The sequence below is a fragment of the Phacochoerus africanus genome, chromosome 9, assembly GCF_016906955.1.
Source record: "Phacochoerus africanus isolate WHEZ1 chromosome 9, ROS_Pafr_v1, whole genome shotgun sequence".
Classification (NCBI taxonomy): domain Eukaryota; kingdom Metazoa; phylum Chordata; class Mammalia; order Artiodactyla; family Suidae; genus Phacochoerus; species Phacochoerus africanus.
Window position 1 is genome coordinate 93,522,437 of NC_062552.1, and position 25,087 is coordinate 93,547,523.

The following is a 25,087-nucleotide window of genomic DNA, read 5'->3' on the forward strand; positions in this document are numbered from 1 at the left end:
CGGCAGCCCTCTGACCACTTCGCCGACCCAGTGTAGTTAGAGGATGCCTTCCTAAGGCGTGGACCTCAGGAGTGAAAGGAAAATGAGGAGTAATAGTGAAATTGTCTTCCTTTGAATACACTTTCTTTTCCTTTTTTTGTTTCCTTCACGAAAGACTTCATCATGAAAAGGAGGAAGCCCAAGCTGAAGTGAGTTAAAGACTTGGTCTCTAAGAGAAAACTGTGGCTTGGCCCCGAGTTGAGGTAAGAGGTGACAGAGCGTATGGGGTGGGGGGAGGGGAGGGCCGGGGGGGGGGGGGGGGAGGCGGAGCTACGTAATCTCTCGTGCCCCCTCCCTGGTCTCTTCCTCCCTTTCTCCGCACCCCCCCTTTCAATTTACTTCACTTTCCAGTCTTTTCTCTTCTCCTCTTCTGAGAAAGCCATTATATCAAAGACATCACTTGCAGTGACCAGCCCTTTTCCAGACCTGGGGAGGGAACACGTGAACTGATAGGAGACCGTTACAGCTGAGGGCAAAAGTGTAAGAAATCACAGCCATTCTGGGAACTGAAGGGCGGATGGGTGCTGTGATGTTGCTGGCATCTCTGACCCAAAAGACTCTGACTTTGCTTTCTTTCCTCTATCATGCGTTGCTCTCATCTCGTGAGAGCCCTTTTCTCATGCTTTCTTGTCATATTCCAGGAGATCACTGTGTCTTTATGGCCCAAAGAATCCAACTGGTGTTTTCAGCACCTGCTGTGTCCTCTGATTCTCTAAGGCAACTTCACTGTCTCTCAGCCACCCAGAGATGATGAAATAAATGCCTTGTCTTGCTGGATAAGTCATGGAGGAGAGAAAAAGTACATGATGACAGGCCATTAGGTGCCTTTTTCCTACCATCCAATCGCTGTGAGGATTCTCTCACTGCTGTTGAAAGTTCTCTCCTGGGCATCCAGCCTTTAGCACCCATGGCCAAACACTGGACTCATCCATCTTCTGGTCAATGCTTCTTTTACTTCCTCTTTTCTAGTAGTATTATTATTTCCATCAAAATTTTTAAACAATCATAAACTCACAGAAATATTTTAAGTACAACACGAAGACTTTTCCCCCTGAATCTTTTGAGAATAATTTGCCAACTTGATGACCTACGATCCCCAAATTCAATCAAGGACATTCTCCCACATAGCCAAAATATAACCATCAAAACCAGGATGTGAGCATTGCCTATTACCACCATCTCATCCTGAGACTCCATTCAGTGTTTGCCAGTTGTCCCAATAATGGCTTACATGGCTGAAGGATCCAGTTGAGAATTACTGTCATGTCTCTTTAGCCTCCTTCAGGCTGGAACAGTTCTATACTCTTTCCTTGGCTTTCATTACATTGACATTTTTTTAAGATCACAGGCTGGTTATGCTGTAGACTGTCTCTCAGTTTAGATCTGTCTGATGTTTCCTAATAACTGGTTTCAGATCATGCATCTCTGGGAGGAATAGCACAGAATGATGCTGTGTGCGTCTCACTGAATCCTGTAAGGTGGTGCATCATTTTGATCTTTCGCATGACTGATAGTGTTCACTCATCACTTCTTTGAGATGGCGTCTGCCTGGCTTCTTCACTGTAAACTTACTTTTTTCCCCTTTGATAAATATGTTGGTGAGAGGTACTCTGACTATGGGAATATTCTGTTCCTCATCAAACTTGTAATTTAGAAGAGTCTCAGGGTCTCGTATTTTGTTAGGATTGATTCCCCTTTATGAACTGATTGCCTATCTCTCCCGCCATCCTCTCTCCCTCTGAGGCCCCTCCTCCTGCTGCTTGGCTCTGAAATCTTACACTGGGCTGCACCCTCTCCTGGCAATAGATGCCCTCTTCCTCCCTTGGGTTCTGTGGCTCCTCATTGCCCCTCAGTGAGGAGTCCTGCCCCTCTTTCTCCCAGCTAATGGATTAAATACTCAATTATTCAGGAAGGGAAGGGAAGAGGAAGAAGGGGGCAGCACTTTCTATTGTCCTTGGTTCTGTCCTCTTCCTCTTTCCCATCCATCCTGATCTATCCTGAGCTGCCTCACTCTTGCCGGCTCTCACATGCGTCTTCCCAAGCACTCAACACAGGACTGAACCTTAGGCCAGAGCGTAAGCTCCTCTAATCAGACTATGAGGGTCTGAAACCCCGTGTGGAGACTTAAAACTGTGTGACCTCAGGTAAGTGACTTTCCCTCTCCAAGCCTCAGGGTGCATAAAATGAGCTCCTTTCCCCTCTGACCTTTTATTTTTTTGGCCACACCCATGGCAGGTGGAAGTTCCCAGGTCAGGGATCAAACCCGCATGACAGCAGTGACCCAAGCTGCTGCAGTGACAACACTGAATCTTTAATCCACTGCACCACAAGAGAGCTCCAAAACAAGCATCTTAATGATGCTACTGCATAGCTTTTAGAATCAAATGAAATCTTGCATGTAAAGCTTATACTCTTGACTCATTTTACTTTTGCTAAGTTATTTGTTTGTTTTGTCTTCTTTGTCTTTTTCTAGGGCTGCACCCATGGCATATGCAGGTTCCCAGGCAAGAGGTCGAATCGGAGCTGTAGCCACTGGCCTACGCCACAGCCACGGCAACACCAGATCTGACCTGCGTGTGCAACCTACACCACAGCTCATGGCAACACCGGATCCTTAACCCACTGAGCGAGGCCAGGGATCAAACCCGCAACCTCATGGTTCCTAGTCAGATTTCGTTAACCAATGAGCCACAACGGGAACTCCAACTTTTGCTAAGTTGCTGATGTGTAAGATGCACTGAAGGGGGCATTGCATTGTCACCACTGGAAGGTCTGATGAGAATTGCCAGAGTCAGTCTCACAGGATGCCAGGCAGCAGTGAACTCTGCACCCCACGCCCTGGCTGGGACAGAGACAAGACCGAGTTTGCTACTATCCTCTATCTTGGCTAGGAAAAGAATAAAAAGGATCTCTGAGAAAGGTGGAAATAAGTTACAGGACTCACTGCTTGCCTGTTAAGGATGCTTCCTCTCACTGGCATGGAGTTTGTGATGAGGGAAGGCTGGTCTTTTGAAGGTTTGAATAGAATTGCATCCTGGGGCCTTGTTGCCTTCTTGGAATTCTGAGATTTCTGGTGGATGAAAGGTGAACTCCAATGATGTAGAGACACTGTTGTCTGTTAGAGTAGTTTCTAGAGAGAGACCCAGACAAAGCAGGGAATGAAGAGCTGTCAGTGATTAGATAGACATCCACCATTCTGATTGTTTTGATTCCCTATGTGGGAAAAAGGACTTGGGAACACTGCATTGTGGGAAGGATAGTGGTACCCCCAATTAGGAAGGTTGAAAGTAATGGTTTGGGGTATGTTATGAAGCCTCCCCTAACCAGCCTAATTAAAATGCCTGTTGCCAGCCCTATACCCCAGGCACTTTTTTATCACATGGATCTCATCCAGGGTCTTTGTAGCCCTTATCATCCAACGTCTTTTTTTTTTTTTTTTTCTCCCTTGTTTACTCTCTGTTTCCCCAGAGAGTGTAACCTGCAGGAAGGCAGGCATCTCGTATCAGGCTTGTCCAGACAGATCTCCCGTGTCCAGCACAGTGCCTGGCATACCACAGATATTGATAAAATATGAATTAATGAGTAAGGGAGGCAACTTAATTATCACATTACATTTTCTCTGTCCCTCTGTTCATTGTACTTCTGTTTCCTTGATGTCCTGAGGTTTTTACATAAGCGCAATGAAGAAGAATAACAGGAAGTCTGCCACGAGGATCAATGAGGAAGACGACATCTGCATCCCAGACTCCCAGGATCCAGGAGAGCTTCAAAATATGTTGGATGGAGGAGAGTACGCCCCCTTTGTGTCTCCTCCCATATTAGAAAGCAATTTTATCCAGGTAAATAGTAGTCGAGCCCTGAATTAAGTTCCGATAACTTTAGTAATTAATTTTCTCAAAAAAAAATGGAAAAGATTGTGGCAAGGGGATGTGTTTGGGAAAGACATATAAAGGGAAGCGTTTGGGAAATTCAAACAACCTAAAGTCATTATCACGTAAAAGGAAAATTCATTTCAAATTTTCCCCACAAACTCTTCCCTAGGAATTCTCTCCCAGCTCCACTGCAATTGTCACGCTAACATAATCTCCCCAAAGTTATGCAAAAGGATTATAGTCATTTTTAGACTATCCTGCCCCAGGAAAGCTTTCAGATAACTCCTTTCCTAGACTTAGGAGACATTTAAAGAACAGTCCTGACACAACTAGGGATTAAAATGTATTTTCGTTCTTAGCTCTCAAGGTAAACTGTAACTGTCCCTTTATGTCAGGAAGAAAAGTTTCCTTCTCCTAAAAATGTACTAACATTATGACTGAAACCACACTGCAGTGCATTTGAGAGAAGTTCTCACTTTCCTCTAAATATTGAACATTAAAATACTCAGACACCCCCCCCCCCAAAAAAAAAAGATGAGGAAATGAGGGAAGCGACGTGGGCCGTACTCTTTAACTTCATGGAAATGACTTTTAACTTCATGGAAATGACACACCCACGTCTAACACAGAACATAGCCATTCAAGCAGCAACTCAGCTGATTCTAGAAAGGGATGACAGGGAAGACAACAGACATGCCTTCATCTTCATACACGTGTTCTCTGCACTGATGGGAGAGCCCCTCACCCCCAGACACTGTAGGAGAGAGGCAAGGCTTGAAGAACACTAATGTTCAAGTCGTGCCCCGGGATGCATGCGATAAGCCCTGATTTATGATTTGATGTACTTTACCTTCTGTGTGCTTCTTTCCTACTTCTTTTTATTGTATCGTTCACATTTTTTTTTTTTTTTTTGGTCTTTTTAGGGCCACACCCGCAGCATATGGAGGTTCCCAGACTAGGGGTCTAATGGGAGCTGTGGCCACCGGCCTTCCCCAGAGCCACAGCAACTTGGGATCTAAGCCACGTCTGCAACCTACACCACAGCTCACGGCAATGCCAGATCCTTAACCCACTGAGCAAAGCCAGGGATCGAACCCGCAAACTCACGGTTCCTAGTTGGATGCATTTCTGCTGTACCACGATGGGAACTCCCATATCTTTCACATTTCTTCTGCCATTTTTCAAATAACCATTTGTGAGCTCTGGGGTAAGCACTCAGGATTTTATAAACCAGATTTCGCCCCAGGTCATAACTGGATAAATTATTCTCTTCGATGCACCGAACCTCTTGTGGTTAGTATGTCTTTCGCAGCAAGTTACCAAGGTTCCTAACTCAAGTGTAAGTGAAAAAGAACAGGGAGTTCCTGTTGTGCTGCAGTAGAAATGAATCCAACTAGTATCCATGAGGATGCAGGTTCAATCCCTGGCCTCACTCAGTGGGTCAGGGATCTGGAGTTGTTGTGAGCTATATGTAGGTCGCAGATGTGGCTCGGATCCCTGAGTTGCTGTGGCTGTGGTGTAGGCCAGCAGCTACAGCTCTGATTCAACCCCTAGCCTGGGAAACTCCATATGCCGAGGGTATGGCCCTAAAAAGGAAAAAAGGAAAAGAAAAAGAACAACAATTATCCCAGGTAGAGAGAAAGGTCTATGGGACATCAGCTTACTCAAGGGGGCTCGTCAGGGACCTGGGTCCTCTCTTTTTGCTCCATCAACCTCAAAGTAGCTCCCTTGAGAACATCACATGCAAACAGGACATGGCAGCTGCCAGCAATGGAAGGGATTCGTCTCATCCTTGCAGCTCTGTGAGGGCTGAGACCCTTTTCCAGAGCCACCAGGGGGCCCCTACTAGAGTCTCATTGGCCTGGCATGGGTCACATGCCCCTGCTGAAAGCAATCCCATCTCACGGGAATGAGCTCACCATTTGTCTTTTGTCTTTTTAGGGCCGCACCTGTGGCGTATGGAGGTTCCCAGGCTACGGGTCTAATTGGAGCTGTTGCTGCTGGCCTACACCACAGCCACAGCAATGCCAGATTCGAGCTCACAGCAACGCCAGATCAGAGCTCACAGCAACGCCGGATCCTTAACCCAATGAGCGAGGCCAGAGATCAAACACACGTTCTCATGAATACTAGTCAGATTTGTTTCCACTGAGCCACAGTGGGAACTCCAGGGCCATGTACTTTATCAAAAAACTCCTCTTCCTGTTCTCTGCCTTAGGTCAATAGGAGAGGTGAATCCATTTACCTGCATAATCGAGCCAACTGGGTGACTGTGGGCATCTGCTCTTCTAGTCCCACCCACAAGATCCCCAGCGTGATGCTGCTGGCACATCTGACACCTGCCGCCCAGAAGGACTCCGAACCCCTGTTTGAAAGTCTTCTGACGTCTCCTTCTTCAGAGAAACTGGTGCTCACCAGGTGAGAACAAAGGAAAGAGGTTAAGACCTTCCACATAATATGCTGCTCCCCCCCCCGCCCCAGGGAGCTGGGAGTAGAAACACAGGTGACACATGCCCCCAGGGAGCATCTCACTTGCACTCCCTGCTGCAGAAGGAGTCACATCCTCAAAGTCTGGGGAGATGGTGTGACAACCTGGGGGTCAAACAGGCGATTCACTTTCCAAAATTAAACCTAAGGAACAGGAACCGAAGGCTCACAATAAAATGCCTCCCTAGGAGTTCCCGTTGTGGCTGAGTGATAATGAATCTGACTAGGATCCATGAGGATGCGGGTTCGATCCCTGGCCTCGCTCAGTGGGCGAAGGATCCAGAGTTGCCGTGAGCTGTGGTGTAGGTCACAGGCATGGCTCAGATCTGGTGTTGCTGTGGCTATGGCGTAGGCTGGCAGCTGCAGCTCCGATTGGACTCCAAGCCTGGGAACTTCCACATGCCAAGGGTGGGACTCTAAAAAAGAAAATAAAAATAAAATGCCTCCCTAGAACATGCCCCTCCCCCACCATCCCAACTTCCATCAGAGTCGGCTCTCTGGTCTCAAGCCACCAACTTGCTATATGACCCAGAGCAAATCACTAACGTCGTTCAATCTCAACCTTGAAAGATTAACTAAATGAGACGACTTTTCCTTGAATAAACAGTAAGTAGTTGCTACTCTGATATTTTAGTTCATCAGAGTCTCAGGAGTATGACTTAGGTGAGGGGCCCCTCATGAGCCTGATTACTTGTACTGAAAATCAAAGTTTTGAGCCTCAGAAGCTAAGAACCAGACCTGGGAACCTGGTGGCCACAAGAAGGTCCTGCCCCATCCCAAGCCTACCCCTCCCCCCATGCCTGTTGAGTCTCATTCCTTAAACTGCTATGAAAGGAACGGCCTTGTGGTGGTTTCCAGTCAAGCCTCCAGATACTTGCATTTGTCTGCAGGTTTCTCCCTCTGCAGTTTGTGACTCTTTCTGTGCATGACGCTGAGAATATGCGCATCAAAGTAAAGCTGGTGAGTGGCCGAGCCTACTACCTACAGCTCTGTGCCCCGGCCTGCAAACAAGACACGCTATTTTGTCAGTGGGTGGAACTCATCTCCCTCTTGAATCAGGAGAAAGCCAAAGCTTCCAAAGTGTCGGAAGTCTCCAGCCTCTCGGAAATCACAAATAGCACCGACATCACAGGCTCCGTGGACATCATGGATATTGCAGCCTTCACAGCTGTGCAGGCCTCGCACCTGCACACATGTTCAGACCCCATAGAAAGCACTGATTTCTCAGAATTCACGGACGTCACCGACGTCACCGATGTTACAGATGTTCCAGAAAATGAGATCACAGAGGCCCCAGATATAAGAATTGTCACAGAAGTCACAGAAGTCACAGACCTCTGTGATGCCACAGGGGGCTCGGGGGTCACAGTGGTGTTTGAGAATGATGACATACTCAGGGCCAAGCAAGAGGAAAAGGTATGTGACATGGAAGATTTTCATTCTCTAATCATCAAGAATGAGAGTGATAACCAAGGTCCCTCTTTTTGGTTAGCTACCTGACATCACTTATCAAAATGCTATGGAATTTGCTCTGAGTCATCTAACTTTAATAATGAGATCTGGGAGTTCTCACTGTGGCTCAGAGGGATAAGACCCAATGTTGTCTCTGTGAGGATGTGGGTTCAATCCCTGGCCTCACTCGGTGGGTTAAGGATTTGGCATTGCTGCTAGCAGAGGCATAGATCAAAGGTGTGGCATGGATCCCATGTGGCAGGGGCGTAGGCCTCAGCTGCAGCTCTGATTCAACCCCTGACCCAGGAACGTCCATATGCTGCAGGTGCAGCCATAAAAAGGAAAGTAAAAGAGAGAGAGAGAGAGATCCGAGCTGAGTCCTCGTATAAAGGAGTTATAAGATATCTCCTGAAATAGGCAGTAACTGTCCTTACCACAAAACTTAACCCTGTATCTGAAAGCTACGGTGGGATGGAAAGAACTTTGCCATCAGAAACCCTGAGGTAGAATCCTGCTCCACTGCCCATTAGTTTGGCCAAGTCACTGACCCTGCCTGAGCCTCAGTTTCCTCGACTCTAAAATGAGGATATTAATATCATGTAAGGGCTATTTTAAGGTTTAAATGTATACAAAAGCATGATGCACCCTGAAGGATGGATGGGGTGACATTTCAAGAATTAAAAGTGAGGGTGGAAATAGGAAAATAAAATACCAAAAGAAGTGAGTAGCTTTAGAAAGGGCCGGAAAGTGGAAAATCACAGAGCCATATCCAAGAATAGTTCAGTTTGGCTGGAGCCTAATATACGTGGAAAATATGAGGGTATAGAATTGCCTGTAAACCTTGAAAGCCAAAATAAGAAGTGTAGACTCTGCCCTTGGGCAAATCTGAGCCACAGAAATTCTCTGTGTAAGGGAGTGAAGGAGCTGTGTTTCTGAAAGATTACTCTGACAGCAGGATAGATTGTAGGAAAAGGGATTGGTGTGTGGAGTGCTGCTGAGAACCTTCCATAGGGCCCACGATATAAAAATGGCAGAGGGCAAAGATGGGCTTTGGGCAGAAGAAGAAACAGCCCACTAATATATTTAGTGGAAAAGTTTAACCTCACTAGTAATCAAAAAAATGCAAACTTAAAAAAATTTCACCTATAAAACTATTAGTTAAAAGAACAAAAAAAAAAAAAAAAAAAAACAGGAGTTCCCTTTGTGGCTAAGTGGTTGTGGTTAACGAACCCGACTAGGATCCATGAGGATGCAGGTTTGATCCCTGGCCTCGCTCAGTGGGTTAAGGATCTGGCGTTGCTGTGAGCTGTGGTGTAGGCCAGTGGCTGCAGCTCTGATTTGACCCCTAGCCTGGGAACCTCCATATGCTGTGGGTGCAGGCCCTAAATAGCAAAAAAAAGAAAGGATAAAAAGCAGTCAGTGTTAGTAAAAGTGAGGTCCCGTTGGAATTTGTATTGATTCATGGTAGGGTGCGAATTGGAACAACCGTCTTTGAAATCCTTATGAATCAAGACCCTAGACATGTTGCCACCCTTTGACGCAGTGATTCCACTGCTAGGAATCTTTCTTAAGGAATTGATCACCAATAGGAATGAGGATTTAGCTAGAAAGATGTTAATCCACCACATCTATACCACGTTTATAAAAATGAAAATACAGAGGTAACCTAAACATCCACCCCAAGGAAATGGCTAAATGAATATAAATCTAAAAAGGGCAGGTGCCATGTTTCTCTCTTTCAGGAGCAACCATGGTGACTGGCAGGATCAAAGACACTCAGTAAATATTTGTTAGACGTATCACTACTCTGGGGCCACTGAAGTTGGAGAATTTTTCTTTACTTGGAAAAAAGTTTATGATATAAAGCCAAGTGAAAAGTGACGAATTTATGTGTATCACATAAAATGCATATACACACACAGACAACAGCAGGGGAAAAGTCACAGTGTTAATAGTAGTTTATGTCTAGACTGCAGGCTTATAAGCAATTTGTGTTTTCTTCATGTTTCTGAATTTTCTTCTTCCTATGATAAATTAGAAAAATTCAAGTAGCTTTACATAATTTTGTGTGTGTGTGTCTTTTCTAGGGCCACTCCCGTGGCATATGGAGGTTCCCAGGCTAGGGGTCCAATCAGAGCTGTAGCCACAGGCCTACGCCACAGCCACAGCAATGCCAGATCCTTAACGCACTGAGCGAGGCCAGGGATCGAACCCGCAGCCTAGTCGGATTTGTTAACCACTGCGCCACCACGGGAACTACTATAATTTTTAATATAGGGGAAATTGTAATAATAAATCATTAGGCGAAAATGTAGGCAGCAGAACTGACATATGATCACAAAGCAAACACATTCAAAATAAATGGACAAAAGGACCAGAATGAAATGGGCCATAGTGGTTATTTCTGGCCTGTGTCATCAAGCAGGCAATAATTTTCTCCCTTTCATGTTATATCTTTTAGGATTTTCTAAATAGTCTATGGTGAATATATATTACTTTCATTATCAGGGAAAAAAAGTTTTATCTTTATCTTTAGAGAAGAGTACTGCATTATTTTCCAGGAAAAGTCACAGAGGTGATGGACTAGGAAATGACAAAGGAAGGAGGTGCAGATGTGAGGAATGTTAGAACAAGCGTCTAAATTAAGACCGGCGGGCCTATTGCTCTGAAGCCTGAGATTCTGAGGGAAGCAGGGAGTGCTGGAGAGGTAGTGAATCAACAGGAACCAGGACATTGGGAGAAGGGGAGAGAGTTTAGGGTCATAAATTTTAGGTGTTCCCGTTGGGGCTCAGTGGATAACGAACCCAACTAATATCCATGAGGATGAGGGTTCAATCCCTGGCCTTGCTCATTGGGTTAAGGATCCAGCATTGCCATGAGCTGTGGTATAGGCCGGCAGCTACAGCTCCGATTCAACCCTTAGCCTGGGAACCTCCATATGCCACAGGTGCAGCCCTGAAAAGACAATAGAAAAAAAAAAGTTTTAGGTATAAGTTCTCAGTGTTTTGGAAAACAAAATCTTTAGTATTGCTATGAACCTCCAACTCCTGTCACCTATTAGATTCTCTTAACTCAAGAGCAACTTTGGATGGGGAAGCAGGTGGCAAGGCATTTCTAGAAAACCTTCCTTTCTCTCCAATTCAGAGAGAGGAAGTTCTGTAATTAAGTACTAATTTTCTTGTGTGAGGTGACATTGGTGTCCCTGACCACATGAGCTTCAGAATGTGCCATGCCAGTTGCCAGTGCCCACCGGGCTCATCTCAACAGCCTCATCCAAGCCTCATCCCCTCATCATCTGCATTCAAGGGCACTCAGTAAACATGAGTGAAAGGATTACTGATCCATAAATAATGTCTGTATGATGCTCTTCTGTTACCTGATTTGCCACTGCTTGTTATTTTCAAAGGACAAAACGGAAACCATTCTGAAGCCTGGGTGTCTACGAGATACAAAAAGTAGAAATGAGTTTCGAGACTCCTCAAAACATGTCACCATCTCGAACCTAACGCTGACTTTCGAAGGTGAAAGATGTATTCAAACAACTTTGGCTCCAGAAGAAAATGAGATGAATAAAGCCACGGAGATGAGCAACAGACCCTCCGAAATAAAGACAACGGACTCTAAAAGCACAGCTCTCAAGGCTGAAGAATCCAGGTACGTGAGGCAGAGAAATGACGAGTGATGCTAAGACACAAAGTATATAAGTAGGGGAGGCGAGTTCCCATCATGGCACAGTGGTTAACGAATCCGACTAGGAACCATGCGGTTGCGGGTTCGGTCCCTGCCCTTGCTCAGTGGGTTAAGGATCCCGTGTCACTGTGAGCTGTGGTGTAGGTTGCAGACGCGGCTCGGATCCCGTGTTGCTGTGGCTCTGGTGTAGGCCGGTGGCTACAGCTCCGATTCGACCCCTAGTCTGGGAACCTCCATATACCGCAGGAGCTGCCCAAGAAATGGCAAAAAGACCAAAAAAAAAGGGGTGGGGGGATAGAAGTAGGTCCTTGCTTTAAAGTCCCTGCCCCTGGGCGTTTGTTACTGAAGATTCTTAGCCATACGTACAATGTGATTAAATGATTACCTAGTCAACTCAACTATTCACATTTGATTCAACCTTGTCTAATTTTTATTTTCACATCAACTTCTCACCCCATTCAGATGGCATTCTGGGCTGTCTGCCTGGTGTCCATGGTGTCTGCTGAAGGAAACAGAATAGTAACACCACGTTCAATTTAGGAGTTAGGGGCACTGGTTTCTAGAGTGATCATGGGTACTTTTATCTTTACACTTCTCTTTGTTTTCTTCTCTACATATCCCTTACACTTGTCTGCATTTCCAATCAATAATTTAATAATCTGAGACACTATTTTTTATAATTGTCATACTCAAGTGCAAGATGAATGTGAGAGAGTACTGTGATATCATAAAGATAAAAGTTTGACCATTCTGGAGTAACAGCTAACCAAAAAACAGTGAAAAATATAGAGATCTAAATGCTATATTAGCAAGAATGAAAATGAGGCATGTAATGAGTTCTGCCTGAGTTCTGTTTTTTTTAGTTTATTTTTATTCAGTTATTTATTTTTGGCCACTCCCACAGCCAGCATGCAGAAGTTCCCCAGCCAGGGATCGAACCCAAGCCACAACACTGACAACACCAAATCCCTAACTGCTAGGCCACTGGGGAATCCCTGAGTTCTTTTTATTTTTTAATATGATTTTTTTCCATTATAATTGATTTACAGAGTTTTATCAAAGATAATAGTTTATAAACAAGTTTAGGAAGTTCACAGATTAAAAGATTACACACAAAATAATTTTGTTTTATGATTTTTATCAACAAACAAAATACATTTAAAAATGTATTTTTCAAAAGCAACAATAAAAATCAAATATTTAGTAAGAGTGACAAGAGATCTGTATACATGGAATTATAAAACATTAATTTAATAGCAGACATAAAAGACAACTTGAATAAGGAAATACAAGTTCTCTTTCTAGGCTGGCAGATTTAAGAAGCAAAGGTGACAGGACCTCCTAAATTGATTTATAGACTTACTTAATACTGTACCAACGATCTCAATAGGATATCTTAGAGGAATTATAAAATGGGAAAAAGATAAGGCAATCTCAAGGAAACTATTGGAGATGGATCATGTCTAGAGGGACTTGGTCCTATAAAATCTTAATCCATGTTATAATTAAATGGCCATCAAAAGCACCAGTGCAAAGTTGAGAAGCTAGAAATATAGAAAAATAGATTCAAACTGATATGGGTTCAAAAGAGACATGAAAAGTCTATAAACTTCTTCTTTTTTTTTTTTTGCTATTTCTTGGGCTGCTCCTGCGGCATATGGAGGTTCCCAGGCTAGGGGTCAAATCGGAGCTGTAGCCATGGGCCTACGCCAGAGTCACAGCAACGCGGGATCCAAGCCGCATCTGTGACCTACACCACAGCTCACGGCAACACCGGATCGTCAACCCACTGAGCAAGGGTAGGGACCGAACCCACAACCTCATGGTTCCTAGTCAGATTTGTTAACCACTGCGCCACGACGGGAACTCCTATAAACTTCTTGATAATGATAGTCAAAGATTAATGCTGTACCACAAAAATTTTCAGATGGAAAAATGAATAAAATATTTTAAAACTAAACCTAGAAAAATTTGGAAGTGTAGATCATCTTCAGGAACAGGAACTCTGAAGTTTGGATTCAAAAAAATATAATAAAAATGGGTTCAATGCTCAAGAACTTTTCCTGCTTTAGGTTGACGGTAGAAGAGTAGCTGAAGTAGAGAAATTTCCTCCCAGAACCCTGATCTATTTTTTCTTGATGGTAATCACTGAGTTCTTTCAGTAGAACTAAATAACAACCAGGACAACTACTGAAAGTCTGATGTGTTCCGGGAGAAAGAAGGAAGACTTTAAAAAGCAACTGTCAGTCAGAATTAGTCAGAGAGGAGTTCCCACTGTGATGCAGCAGAAATGAATCCGACTAGTATCCACGAGGATGCAGGTTCGATATCTGGCCTTGTTCAGTGGGTCAGGATCCAGCATTGCCATGAGCTGTGGTGTAGGTCACAGACGCAGCTCAGATCCTGCGTTGCTACAGTTGTGGTACAGGCTGGCAACTGCAGCTCTCATTGGACCCCTTGCCTGGCAACTTCCATATGCCTCACATACAGCCCTAAAAAGAAGAAAAAAAAAAAATGTGGTCAGAGAAAAACAAAGGAATGTAACCAGCAAAGGTATAGAAGCAGATGCCACACAATAGAAAATGTACCTTTTGCTGGAGTTTCCATCGTGGCTCAGTAGTTAACAAATCCGACTAGGAACCACGAGGTTGCGGGTTCTATCCCTAGACCTGCTCAGTGGGTTAAGGATCCAGTGTTGCTGCAAGTTGCAGGCATAGGTCACAGATGCTTCTCGAATCTGGTTTTGTCCTGGCTGTGGTATAGGCTGGCAGCTGCACCTCTGATTCAACCCCTGGCCTAGGAACCTCCATGTGCCGTGGGTATGGCCCTAAAAAGGAAAAAGGAAATGTATCTTTTGCAACACATGAGTGTAACTTTCATAGAAAAGCATAAATATTTCTGAAAAACAAATTAGATAAAAATGAATCTATCTAATCTAACAATTTGTCCTAAATAATAATTAATCACATCTGATCACTCTGATGTGTTCCTTCTGCTGTATTTCATTCATGCCCTTGTCTAAGGCTTCAGAAACACACAATTCAAAATCAACAGTGTTACCTGTTTAAATCATTTCAACTTTATTCCTTGCCATTTTGCACATAATAGATGCCCTGAAGCACTGGACTAGTTTTTAGTACCTTTATTTATTTTTAGGGCAGCACCCACTGCATTTGGAAGGCAACCCCGGATCCTTAACCCACTGAGCAAGGCCAGGGGTCAAACCCTCATCCTTATGGATCCTAATCGGGTCCATTAACCACTGAGCCACGAAGGGAACTCCCAATTTTTAGTGACTTTAAAAAAAAACTTTGAAAAATAATAAACTTTATCGGAAGTTCCCACTGTGATGCAGCTAAGGATCCAGCATTGTCTCTGCAGCGTCTCTGGTTCAGTCCCTGGCCTGGTGCAGTGGGTTAAGAATCCAGCATGGCTGTAGATGTGGCATAGGTCACAGCTGCAGCTCAGCTTCAATCCCTGGCCAGGGAACTTCCATATGTATAGAGTGCAGCTAATAAATAAATAAATAACTTAATTTTTTATTTAAAAAAAAACAGTTTTAGATTTATAGAATAATTGAGCAGATAGTACAGAGAGCCCCATGCACCCACCCAACTGCCACCTCCTCACTCTGCTCCTATGTTTCTGGTGTAAATAACACCTTGCATTATTGTGGTATATTTGTTACAATTAATGATCAAAATTGATACATTATTAACTATAGTTCCTAGTTTAAGGTTCATTGTTTGTGTTGCAAGTGTTTTGACATATGCACACTGACATTTATCCATCATTACACACAGAACAATCTTACTACCCTAAAAATCCTCTGGGCATTAGATTAGTGCTTTTTTTTTTTTTTTTTTGGTCTTTTTGTCTTTTTAGGGCCGCACCTGCTACTTATGGAAGTTCCCAGGCTATGGGTCAAATTGGAGCTACAGCTGCTGGCCTACACCACAGCTACAGCCACAGCAATGCAGGATCCGAGTCTCGAGTCGCATCTGTGACCTACACCACAGCTCACGGCAACACCAGATCCTTAACCCACTGAGTGAGGCCAGGGATCAAATTCATGTCCTCATGGATACTAATGGGGTTTGTTAACCACTGAGCTACCACAGAAACTCCCTAGATCAGCTCTTAACAGTTTTTAATGATATTAAAACCTGTAAAGATAACTTAAATTTTTAGGATGAAAAATCATCTGCACATTCAAAGTTGTATTAGTCTCTATCGGAGAGAAAGAAAGAAATAGACAACAAAGCCCAAAAAATTTCTGGTTCTAAGTAATTCTTTTACATCCAATTTAATCAAGCATAGATTAGATTCTATTGCCTGTTTATATCAGGAACAAAATTACTAGCTAATCTGAAAATGTTAATTATATAAGTGAAAGCTGTAATAATATCAAAGACCAGAATGGAATTCACAGATGCCTTATTCCTGGGACATTTGTAGGATTAAGTCAAGACACTGTGAGAGTAATAAATAAATTCTACTATATTTTTCTCCTCCAGGACCATGGATTTCAGTCATACTTTCTAACCATGTACTTTGGAATATTGAAAAAAAAAATTGCACAATGCCCTTGTTGATTATCCTGTCCTCAGATTTCACTGGCCTTTCAAATGTAAATTGAGCAATTTTAAATCTAGATGAGTGAAAGACTCTGGAGACTTCTATAATGTCACACTGGGTGCTTTATAAGTGAAGGATTTACTTTATAAGCATTTCCATTCCTTCTTATAACTTGGCAGTAGTGATACTATGACTTTTTTTTTTTTTGTCTTTTTGCCATTTCTTAGGCCGCTCCCTCGGCATATGGAGGTTCCCAGGCTAGGGGTCCAATCGGAGCTGTAGCCCCCCCCCCCCGCCTACGCCAGAGCCACAGCAACGTGGGATCCGAGCCACGTCTGCAACCTACACCACAGCTCACGGCAACGCCGGATGATAACCCACTGAGCAAGGGCAGGGACCGAACCCTCAACCTCATGGTTCTCTAGTCGGATTCGTTAACCACTGCGCCACGACAGCAACTCCAACTACTATGACTCTTTGTTTTAAAGAGAGTAATGACAGGCTTAATTTTGCTTTGCACTTTTTTTTTTTTTTAAGTACACTTACTTGATATTTCTCCATTTCTTGAAAACTTTTATTATTAGACCCACCCTTATTTAAATCACCAGACCTATTTGGTAAAGGCTGCATTAGCACTTGTTTGCAGACTTCTCAGAAAATTAGTAATTTAACCTTTACTTTGGAAAGATCCATTGCAGAACTTGAACTGCATGAATTTGCCAGCCCCATAAATGGATCAGAATTATATCTTCATACATTTATCTGAGAAGATTTTATTCAAGGGTAATTGTTCTTCTGAAACCCTTTTACTCAAACCTCAATACTTCCAAAATAGTTTTGAAAATGCAGTCAAGAAACAAAGATTTGGTGAAAAATTAACTGACTTAAGTTTATATTTTAGCATGTCAATGAGGTTAAGAAAATAAGTGTTTTCAGAGTTCCCCTTGTGGCTCAGCAGTAACTACCCAACTACTTAGTATCCATGAGGATGCGGATTTGATCCCCAGCCCGGGTAAAGGATATGGTGTTGCTGGGAGCTGGGGTATAGGTTGAAGACTTGGCTTGGATCTTGCGCGTTGCTGTGGCTGTGGTACAGGCCAGCAGCTGCAGCTCTGATTGGACCCCTAGCCTGGGAAATTCCATTTGCTGCATGTGCAGCCCTAGAAAAAGAAAGAAAGAAGGAAAGAAAGAAAAAAGAAAGACAGAAAGAAAGAAAGAAAGAAAGAAAGAAAGAAAGAAAGAAAGAAAGAAAGAAAGAAAGAAAGAAAAAGAAAGAAAAAGAGGTATTTTAATTATTGTTATTCATTTAAAAAAATCAGGCATGCAGAAAACTTCTTTATCCAAGGACAACTCTAAAAGCAAAATTGTCTGAAAAACTGACAGCTAGTCTCCTATATTAGCCACCTAACCATTGTAACCACTTACTGCATTAAGAAATGTAATAACTTTGGTAAATAATTGGGTTTGTTATTTACCTGCAAGATCCCCATCAAGGTGGGCCATAGAGAATGTGATGAAGGGCTAGCAAGGTGGCCAACTTCCAGCCCCAGGCACTCATCTATTCTAGAAAGTACCCCACATGTCTAGGGGAGCCTATGTTCCCCACACAATGGACTCTGTAAGCCCCTGAGCAGCATCAATTCACTTCTTTCATTCTCAACCCCAAAAGGGTTCTCAGAGGCAGGAAAGGTAGCAGGATAGGGATCCCTACCATCCAATTGAGTTGCCAGGTAATAGTTAAAATAGCAAAAGATTATATGTAATTAGTACAACTCATTTTTATGGCTTTAACAGCTTGGATAGCTTGCGTGTTACAGAAATTTAGGTGATTTTACTCTGAGTTATGTTATAATAAATAATGCACTCCACTTGCTAAATATGTTTTATGACTACCTACAAAGTACTTACGGAATAACCAGTTATCTAGTACCTAGTAATTCTTTTCTAAATATTTTTGGTTATACTGGCAAAACTTTGAAAAGTGCTGTTTATTTTTACAGGAGCAGGAGAACTGATTCAGACACTTCAGGTATGGAACAAATTCCACTACATTTCTTTGTGATCCCTGGTATCAAGCAGTCATCTCTGGGTCCTAGAACAGAGTAAAGGGCAAAGGAATCCAGCAAGATGTTTTGATGCATTCTCTTTCCTGCTTTTGCTCCATTCTGAGAGTCCTACTCTGCAGAAACTTCCTCAAAGCCTATCCTTATGCTATCTTTCAAGTGATAGGCATCACTTTGCTTCTTTCTGTGCTGGTAGAGTTTCTTAGTTCCCTGAGTCTCTCTCTCTATTTTTTTTTTTTTTTTTTGGCTGTGTCTGCAGCATGCAGAAGTTCCCAGGCCAGGGATCAAATCCAACCCACAGCAGTGACCCAAGCCGCAATAGTGATGATACCAGATCCTTAACCTCTAGGCCACCAGAGAACTCCAGTTCTCTGAACCTCTAACTCATTGTACCTGAACCACTCCCAGCTAGTTTTGCAGAACCTGAACACAGTAGGGCCTCTTATCCCTGTTGATTTGGAAAGGAAGTGATCCAGAACTCAATTTCTTGGTAAATCTAAAACCAATATCCCTAGCCCCTCTTCTCCTGCTTATGTCTTTGGCCTCTGCTTGGCTGTGAGGTAACACCATTTAATTTTTTTTTTTTTTCTTTATATGTTCCCACACCTCATGATCTTTAACTGGTAAAGAGGTTTTTTTTTGTTTGTTTGTTTGTTTTTTTTGCTTGTTTGTTTTGTTTTTTTGTAGTGAGGTTTTAAGTGGAGGTTGTCACGCAGGCACTGGTGGAGACCTCTCCACATGCTTGTTGCTGACCCACTTCTAAGTTACTGTCTAACCTCTTGGAGGGGGTGTAGAATAAGCCTCGGTTCCAATCATGCATAAAAGAACATCATGGAAAGAACGCAGAAGCACATTTCACTGAACTTAAATGAAGAGGAGAAAAATACCGAAAACACTTGAAGGCATTTTTATTCACAGTTGCAAGAGTCCTACCAAAAAAAAAAAAAAAAGCAAATGATTGGCAGGGAGGGATAAATGGTAGGATATATAGAAGTAGAAATATAAAATATAATGTTGTATATATGAAACATATAGTGTTATAAAAATGTTACCTCAATAACATTTTTTAAAGTATTAAATTATTACAGGAAAGGTATTTATACAAATTAGATTTATCTCTGGGCCTTCCTCCTGGACTTTAGTGTCCAAAAATACCTGATGAACTTCATTGCAATGTGGTATTACCCATACTCTGATCTACAGTATTGAACTTGAGAACAATGTAGGAAAATGCTATCTTAGTTTATAAGAAAAATGCAAATTGTCCTTCACGGTATATAGAATTTTCATGTATCAATTTCTATTCCAAATTTTATTTCAAAAAGAAATCAAATCTGTAAAAATTCCAGAGATATTCAATATAGGCAAATATTTCCTCTTATTTTCAAAGGCAAGGATAAATCTATCAACAGCCTTTTCACTAATACATAATTAGTACATTAGCATATAATTAGTACATTCTTTGTTCATTCTGAAGCACTCCTTATTTAAACGATGGAAATTTCAAATTAATGTAGGACATTGATATTTTTATTTTCATCTTATTTATGACTGAGTCTTTCACCTGTCTTCTGGCACAAACTCAATTTTGTTCAACTGAACAAGCATTCAGTGCCTATCTATTATATATGAGGCACTGTGACAGGCTCTGGAAGAGATTAAAAATAAATGACAAGACATATTATCTGGCCTCAAGACATGTGCACAAATAACATAAGTTGGAATGTTATAGGCCCTTGAAGAGAAAAGTGGAGAACCTAATTTTAGCTCGAGAGAAAATCATGAACAATTCTATGAACTAGGCAGTCTGAGCTAGAAAAGGGGAAACAAGCATATCCTGGATATAGGGAACAGTGTGGGCAAAATTAAAGGGATGAGGTAGTGCTGCTTACATTCAATTTAGGAGTAGTTAAGAGATGCAGCCAGAGAACAAGGCAGGAGCCAGATTTGGGGGGTTTTAGTCCACACTAAGGAGTCTGGATAGTACTGCTTGGTAGGTAAAGAGGAGCCACTGAAAGGCCAAGAATTGACAAAACTAGTATTACTCCGAGTGCCATCTCTAAGACAAGCTGGAAGAGGCTAGAGGCAGAAAGTCATTATAATAATCCAGGTGAAGGGTACCAAAGCCTTGACCAGGTAAGAATCAGTGAGATGAAAATAAGGATATGGGGAGTTCCTGTTGTGGCTCAGTGGAAACAAATCTGACTAATATCCATGAGGATGCAGGTTCCATCCCTGGCCTTGCTCAGTGGGTTAAGGATCTGGTGTTGCTGTGAGCTGTGGTGTAGGTCGCAGATGTGGCTCGGATCCAGTGTTGCTGTGGCTGTGGCAAAAGCTGGCAGCTACAGCTCCTATTTGACCTTTAGCCTGGGTACCTCCATATGCCATGAGTGAGGCCCTAAAAAGACTTAGAAAAGAAAAAGAAAAAAAGAAGAAGAAGAAGAAGAACAGAACTACCAAAACAAAACTAAGGATGGCAAGCTTTGGGAGGCAGCATGACTAGGAGGTAGTGAGTCCATGAAACAAGCTGGAAAAAGGAACTGAAGAAAATCTGGAAGGCAAGGTGCAGAAATCAGCTATTAAACACAGAACCTAGAGTCAACAGCCTTAGGTGTGAGTTCTAACTGCACTTCCTGTCCCATGTCATTTAATCCCTCTGTGCCTCAGTTCCCAAAGCTATCAGATGTGTGTGCATATGGGTGGGGAAGGACAGTGTGACGAGCGTCTCGAAGCCTTTTCCGCTGTTATGATTTTTATTAGCTCGTGTGTGGTACTGGTGGCCCAGCTTTAGAAATTTAGCAGGCAGCTGGAATTGGGGCTCTGGAAATCAGGAGCTTTAGGAAAGATTCCGCAAACGTGCAGCAAAATTCCACTGTGAATTTGGTAAAACACAAGGATAGTACAATATACAAATTTGGCATGCGGTTTTCACAATGTATTAATTATTTTCCCTGTTTGTTTTCTTTCACGTCCTTTCTCATTCTTTCCACTTTGCTCTCCTGTATCCTCTCACTCTCCCTTGCTTAGGATTGTACAGTTTTTCCGTTTTCCCGCTGATTAGCATTTCTTTCCCCCTTGCCACACTCCTCTGAATCACTTCTTTTTTCCCCTTTCACACTCTCTTACTTACACTTAACTCGCTCCACCCCAGGAAAAGCAAAAATTAGTAGAGTCTTAATCCCCTGTCTGGTGGAATTTAGACTGAATATAGACTGAAAATGAGATGGTAAATCTGATTTCTATTCTAGGCAGAAGCCAGAATAATAACTGCTCCCATGGCAGTAAAACAAATCCTTGTTAATAATAATCCCTGTTAATTTGATTCACCTTCACACAGCTCCTGGGGAAGGCTAGAAGGGAACCATGGTCTCTGATTCATCTCTCCAACCTCTCGGCAGTTTGAAAGAATTACACTTTTTCTTCTTTCTGACGTTTTGGGTAAAGTGGCACTTCAAAGGTACTGTTTTTATGAAAAGGCTATGAGGCAGGGCCCAGGCTAAACCCATCTCTGTGGATCTGGGTCCATCTCTCCCCTTTCTTGACATAATTTCTTACCTTCCTAGGCTATATTCTCCTTAACTTTGCTGACTGCTTTATACTGAGCCCAAACAATAGGCTTATCTACGATCCTGAGGTAGATTTCCAAGATGGAAAGAAATGAGAGAAAGGATAGAGATTCAGGGGAAAAAAAGACAGGGCAAAATCACTTACAAAATACTGGGAGTGTCCTCTCCTGCCCCATCCATCTTTCTTTTCCACTTTGCTCTTAACCATTGCAAATCAAATCCTTGGAATCCTAAGCAGCCAGGTTTATTCTCCGTTTATGAAACCAGGGATAAAAATAGAAATGGTGGGAGAACTTTACAAGGGGACTGTGAAATTTAAAAATAGCCCCCAATGGAAAGAATAAAGATATTTTTGATGAGGAGGATAGAGCATCAATTGAATTTAAGATTCAATTAAGTTCTTAACCATTCTGTGACTTCTTTCTCTCCTGTTTGTGGCATTTTCTTTCTTCCTCACTTCCCCCCATTCTAATGATCTCTCTTCCACTTTCCCCCACTATTTTCTGGCTCTCTCCTCTCTGGCCAGATCCTCTTCTAATTTTCTCAGTCTTGTGTCTCATCTGCCCCCCCCCCCTTTCTCAGGGGAATGGATGTAAGGAAAGGAAAATAAAGCAGAAAAAGAAAAGGCCAATGGGGAAAAAAAATAAAGCATGTAAGACAATCTAAAGGTAATATTTTGCAATTATAAGTCGCTATAGATAAAAAGGACAGGCATGACAGTTTCACAAAAAGTTGTCAGTAAGAAGAATCTTTTAACACTGAATCTTATTACTTCTATTGTAAGAAAATAGAGGTGGAATGGAATGTTGAGGGTTTTGTTGTGGTTTGTGCTCTAGAACCCACCAGGGGTCAAAACGTAACATCATCACAGGGAGAAGAGGGCACTTTGGTTGAGGCACTGGGAAGAGAATTACTTGCTGCTGCTTTTACAGTGATTCCTTTCATTCTCATTGCTACTCCTCCTCGTTGCTGCCTCATCATACTCTTTCCCAACCTGCTCTCTCAGATTAGCCGATATGGTCAAGGCCTCTTATTTTTCATACCAAAATTATAAATATTTATAAAGTCTCTACAGGGCTGCCATGTACAATTGTGCATGCAGACTGCACTGCACAGATTTGGGAGCCCCATTCGCATTGTAGTCTCTGTGCAATGAACAACTTGCACAGCTGTACGTAGTGGCCAACTATGTTCTGAGTTTCTTTGAGACACTAGATTTGCAGAGAATTACTTATGAATGAAACTTTGCTCATTTGCCTCTCCCAATATAGCTAATGCTGTGTGTGTGTACACAAGAGCGAGAAAAAGAGAGAGAGAGACTGTGTCTGTGCACATGAACACATATCACTTAAGGCTGAATTCACACAACTGAAGGGAAGGTTGGTGGAGCAGGGGTGGCTTCAGCAAGAACCACAACCACCTTATCTGATGATGGAACTGAGGTGCCCACCCTTTTCCCATCCTTCTGGCACTCTGCCACCAAAGGCAGTTTAGCCTTTGAGCACTTAGTTTATTAGCAGGGCCCCACCCAGATGCACACCATGGGCCAGAGGTGATGCACCAGAGGGAAACGATGTAGTCAAAAAATTACAAATGTTCCCCTGGCCTGCACTTATATTCCTTAGTCTGTGCCTATCCTCTTGTTACTTCTTTTCCCCTTAAGCATGCTCTTAATAGTGTTCTATGATAGTAGTGGACAGTAAAGGGATGGCACTCAGGGTGGCATGCCTGTTTCTACATCCATCTAGGGACCGTTCCAAGCCTGGCCATCTCTCGATATATTATAGAATTTAGAGAAGTTCCTTTAAAGCTAACCCAAAATTCTATGGTGATTTCTCCTTTGATTAATACATTTTCTAACAATGAAATTTCAAATAGTGGGGTCTCATTAAGCGAGACGTGCAAATGCAAAGAAGGGCAAAAATGAGGATATACACAACATATTTAAATCTTGACTTCAGAAATTTAAAAAGTGGCTTCCAAATATTTAAATCGTGAATCACTAATACATGGAAAAAAGGTAGATGATTTTTTTATATGGTGAAAAAATTTGTTACAAGACTTCATAATATTATTTTAATATTTTAAATATTAAAATAATTTTATAAAATAATGAGAAGGTTTCTTGGCCCCTTATTTACAATGACCATTCATTATGTGTTTGTAAATCTCAGATACCTATGACTTATTTTAGGACTTAGTTTACCACACATTGAGAACTTGCAAATAATTCAATGATAATATCTATAAGTCTTGAAGAAAAGCTCATAACTGGCTTCTTGATTTATTAGATTATTATGTGGTAGAAATAACTTTTAAAAACAAAAAATTTAAGACATTAAGAGTTTCCTTTATCATTGAATCAACTTCTAGATTTAAAACATGAGCTCTTACCTATTCAAATGATCTTTTTTGTTTTTTTTGTCTTTTTAGGGCTGTACCTGTAGCATATGGAGGTTCCCAGGCTAGGGGTTGAATTGGAGCTATAGCTGCTGGCTTACACCACAGCCACGGCAACTCGGTATCCAAGCCGCATCTGTGACCTACACCACAGCTCATGGCAATGCTGGATCCTTAACCCACTGAGTAAGGCCAGAGATCGAATCCACAACCTCATGGTTCCTAGTCAGATTCATTAATCACTGAACCACGTCGGGAACTCCTGTTCAAATGATCTTTATTGTTATGTTAAAGCTATATATAAATGTAATTTTACTTATTTCAAACACTTATTTTACTCATTAAGTTTTTTAACCTTTACACTTAACAGTAATAACTTTAAAATATGCTGTATTTCATCAAGGAAATGTCTTTATAATTGCTTTTTCTCATGTTATACTATGTGTTGATTCATAGCAGATAATTTTCTGCACCTGTTAAAGTAATCATAACTTGGCTTTTACTTGTGGCCAATTACAGTGAAATATTTTCTGATATTCAATCATCCTTTCATTCTGGGGATAAATAATACTTAATTATAAACTATTTTAATCTTACATTACAATCTGATGGTCAGAGTTTCTTAAAAATATGTGCATCTATGAGCATATATATAAGGGGTCTAAAATTTTCCTTTTTAAAAAAATTTGCATTGTCTGTATCTAAGATTGGAATAAAGTCCCAGGAACTCATAATAAAGCATTATTTTAGCATTAAAAAAAATATTCTGTATTTCAGACCTTTTGAATGACTTGAACTGACTGCATCTTTTTTTCCTTTGCCAGATAAATACAAAGTACTAAACTAGAAAACAAGCACAGCTCAAGAAATAACAATCAAAGGAAGGGAAAACAAAGCAGTGTCTTCCATGTGGCAGAAATAAAGGCTACTACTAATCATT

The 25,087-nt window shown here is 42.0% G+C and overlaps 1 protein-coding gene across 2 annotated transcripts in view; it reads left to right on the plus strand.

Annotated features, from left to right (window-relative positions):
• The window catches only part of GARIN2 (golgi associated RAB2 interactor family member 2), a 29,898-nt gene extending 4,811 nt beyond the window's left edge, over positions 1-25,087 (plus strand). The window contains exons 3-9 of one of the 2 annotated variants that reach the window (XM_047796133.1): positions 155-242; positions 3,703-3,878; positions 6,130-6,329; positions 7,289-7,814; positions 11,257-11,504; positions 18,119-18,147; positions 24,972-25,087. In XM_047796133.1, coding sequence (XP_047652089.1) covers positions 3,720-3,878; positions 6,130-6,329; positions 7,289-7,814; positions 11,257-11,504; positions 18,119-18,147; positions 24,972-24,994 — 1,185 coding nt within the window. In that variant the 5' untranslated portion in view covers positions 155-242; positions 3,703-3,719 and the 3' untranslated portion in view covers positions 24,995-25,087. Of the gene's footprint in view, positions 1-154; positions 243-3,702; positions 3,879-6,129; positions 6,330-7,288; positions 7,815-11,256; positions 11,505-18,118; positions 18,148-21,208; positions 21,337-24,971 lie in introns of those variants that run through there. The other variant, XM_047796132.1, reaches the window with a different exon arrangement.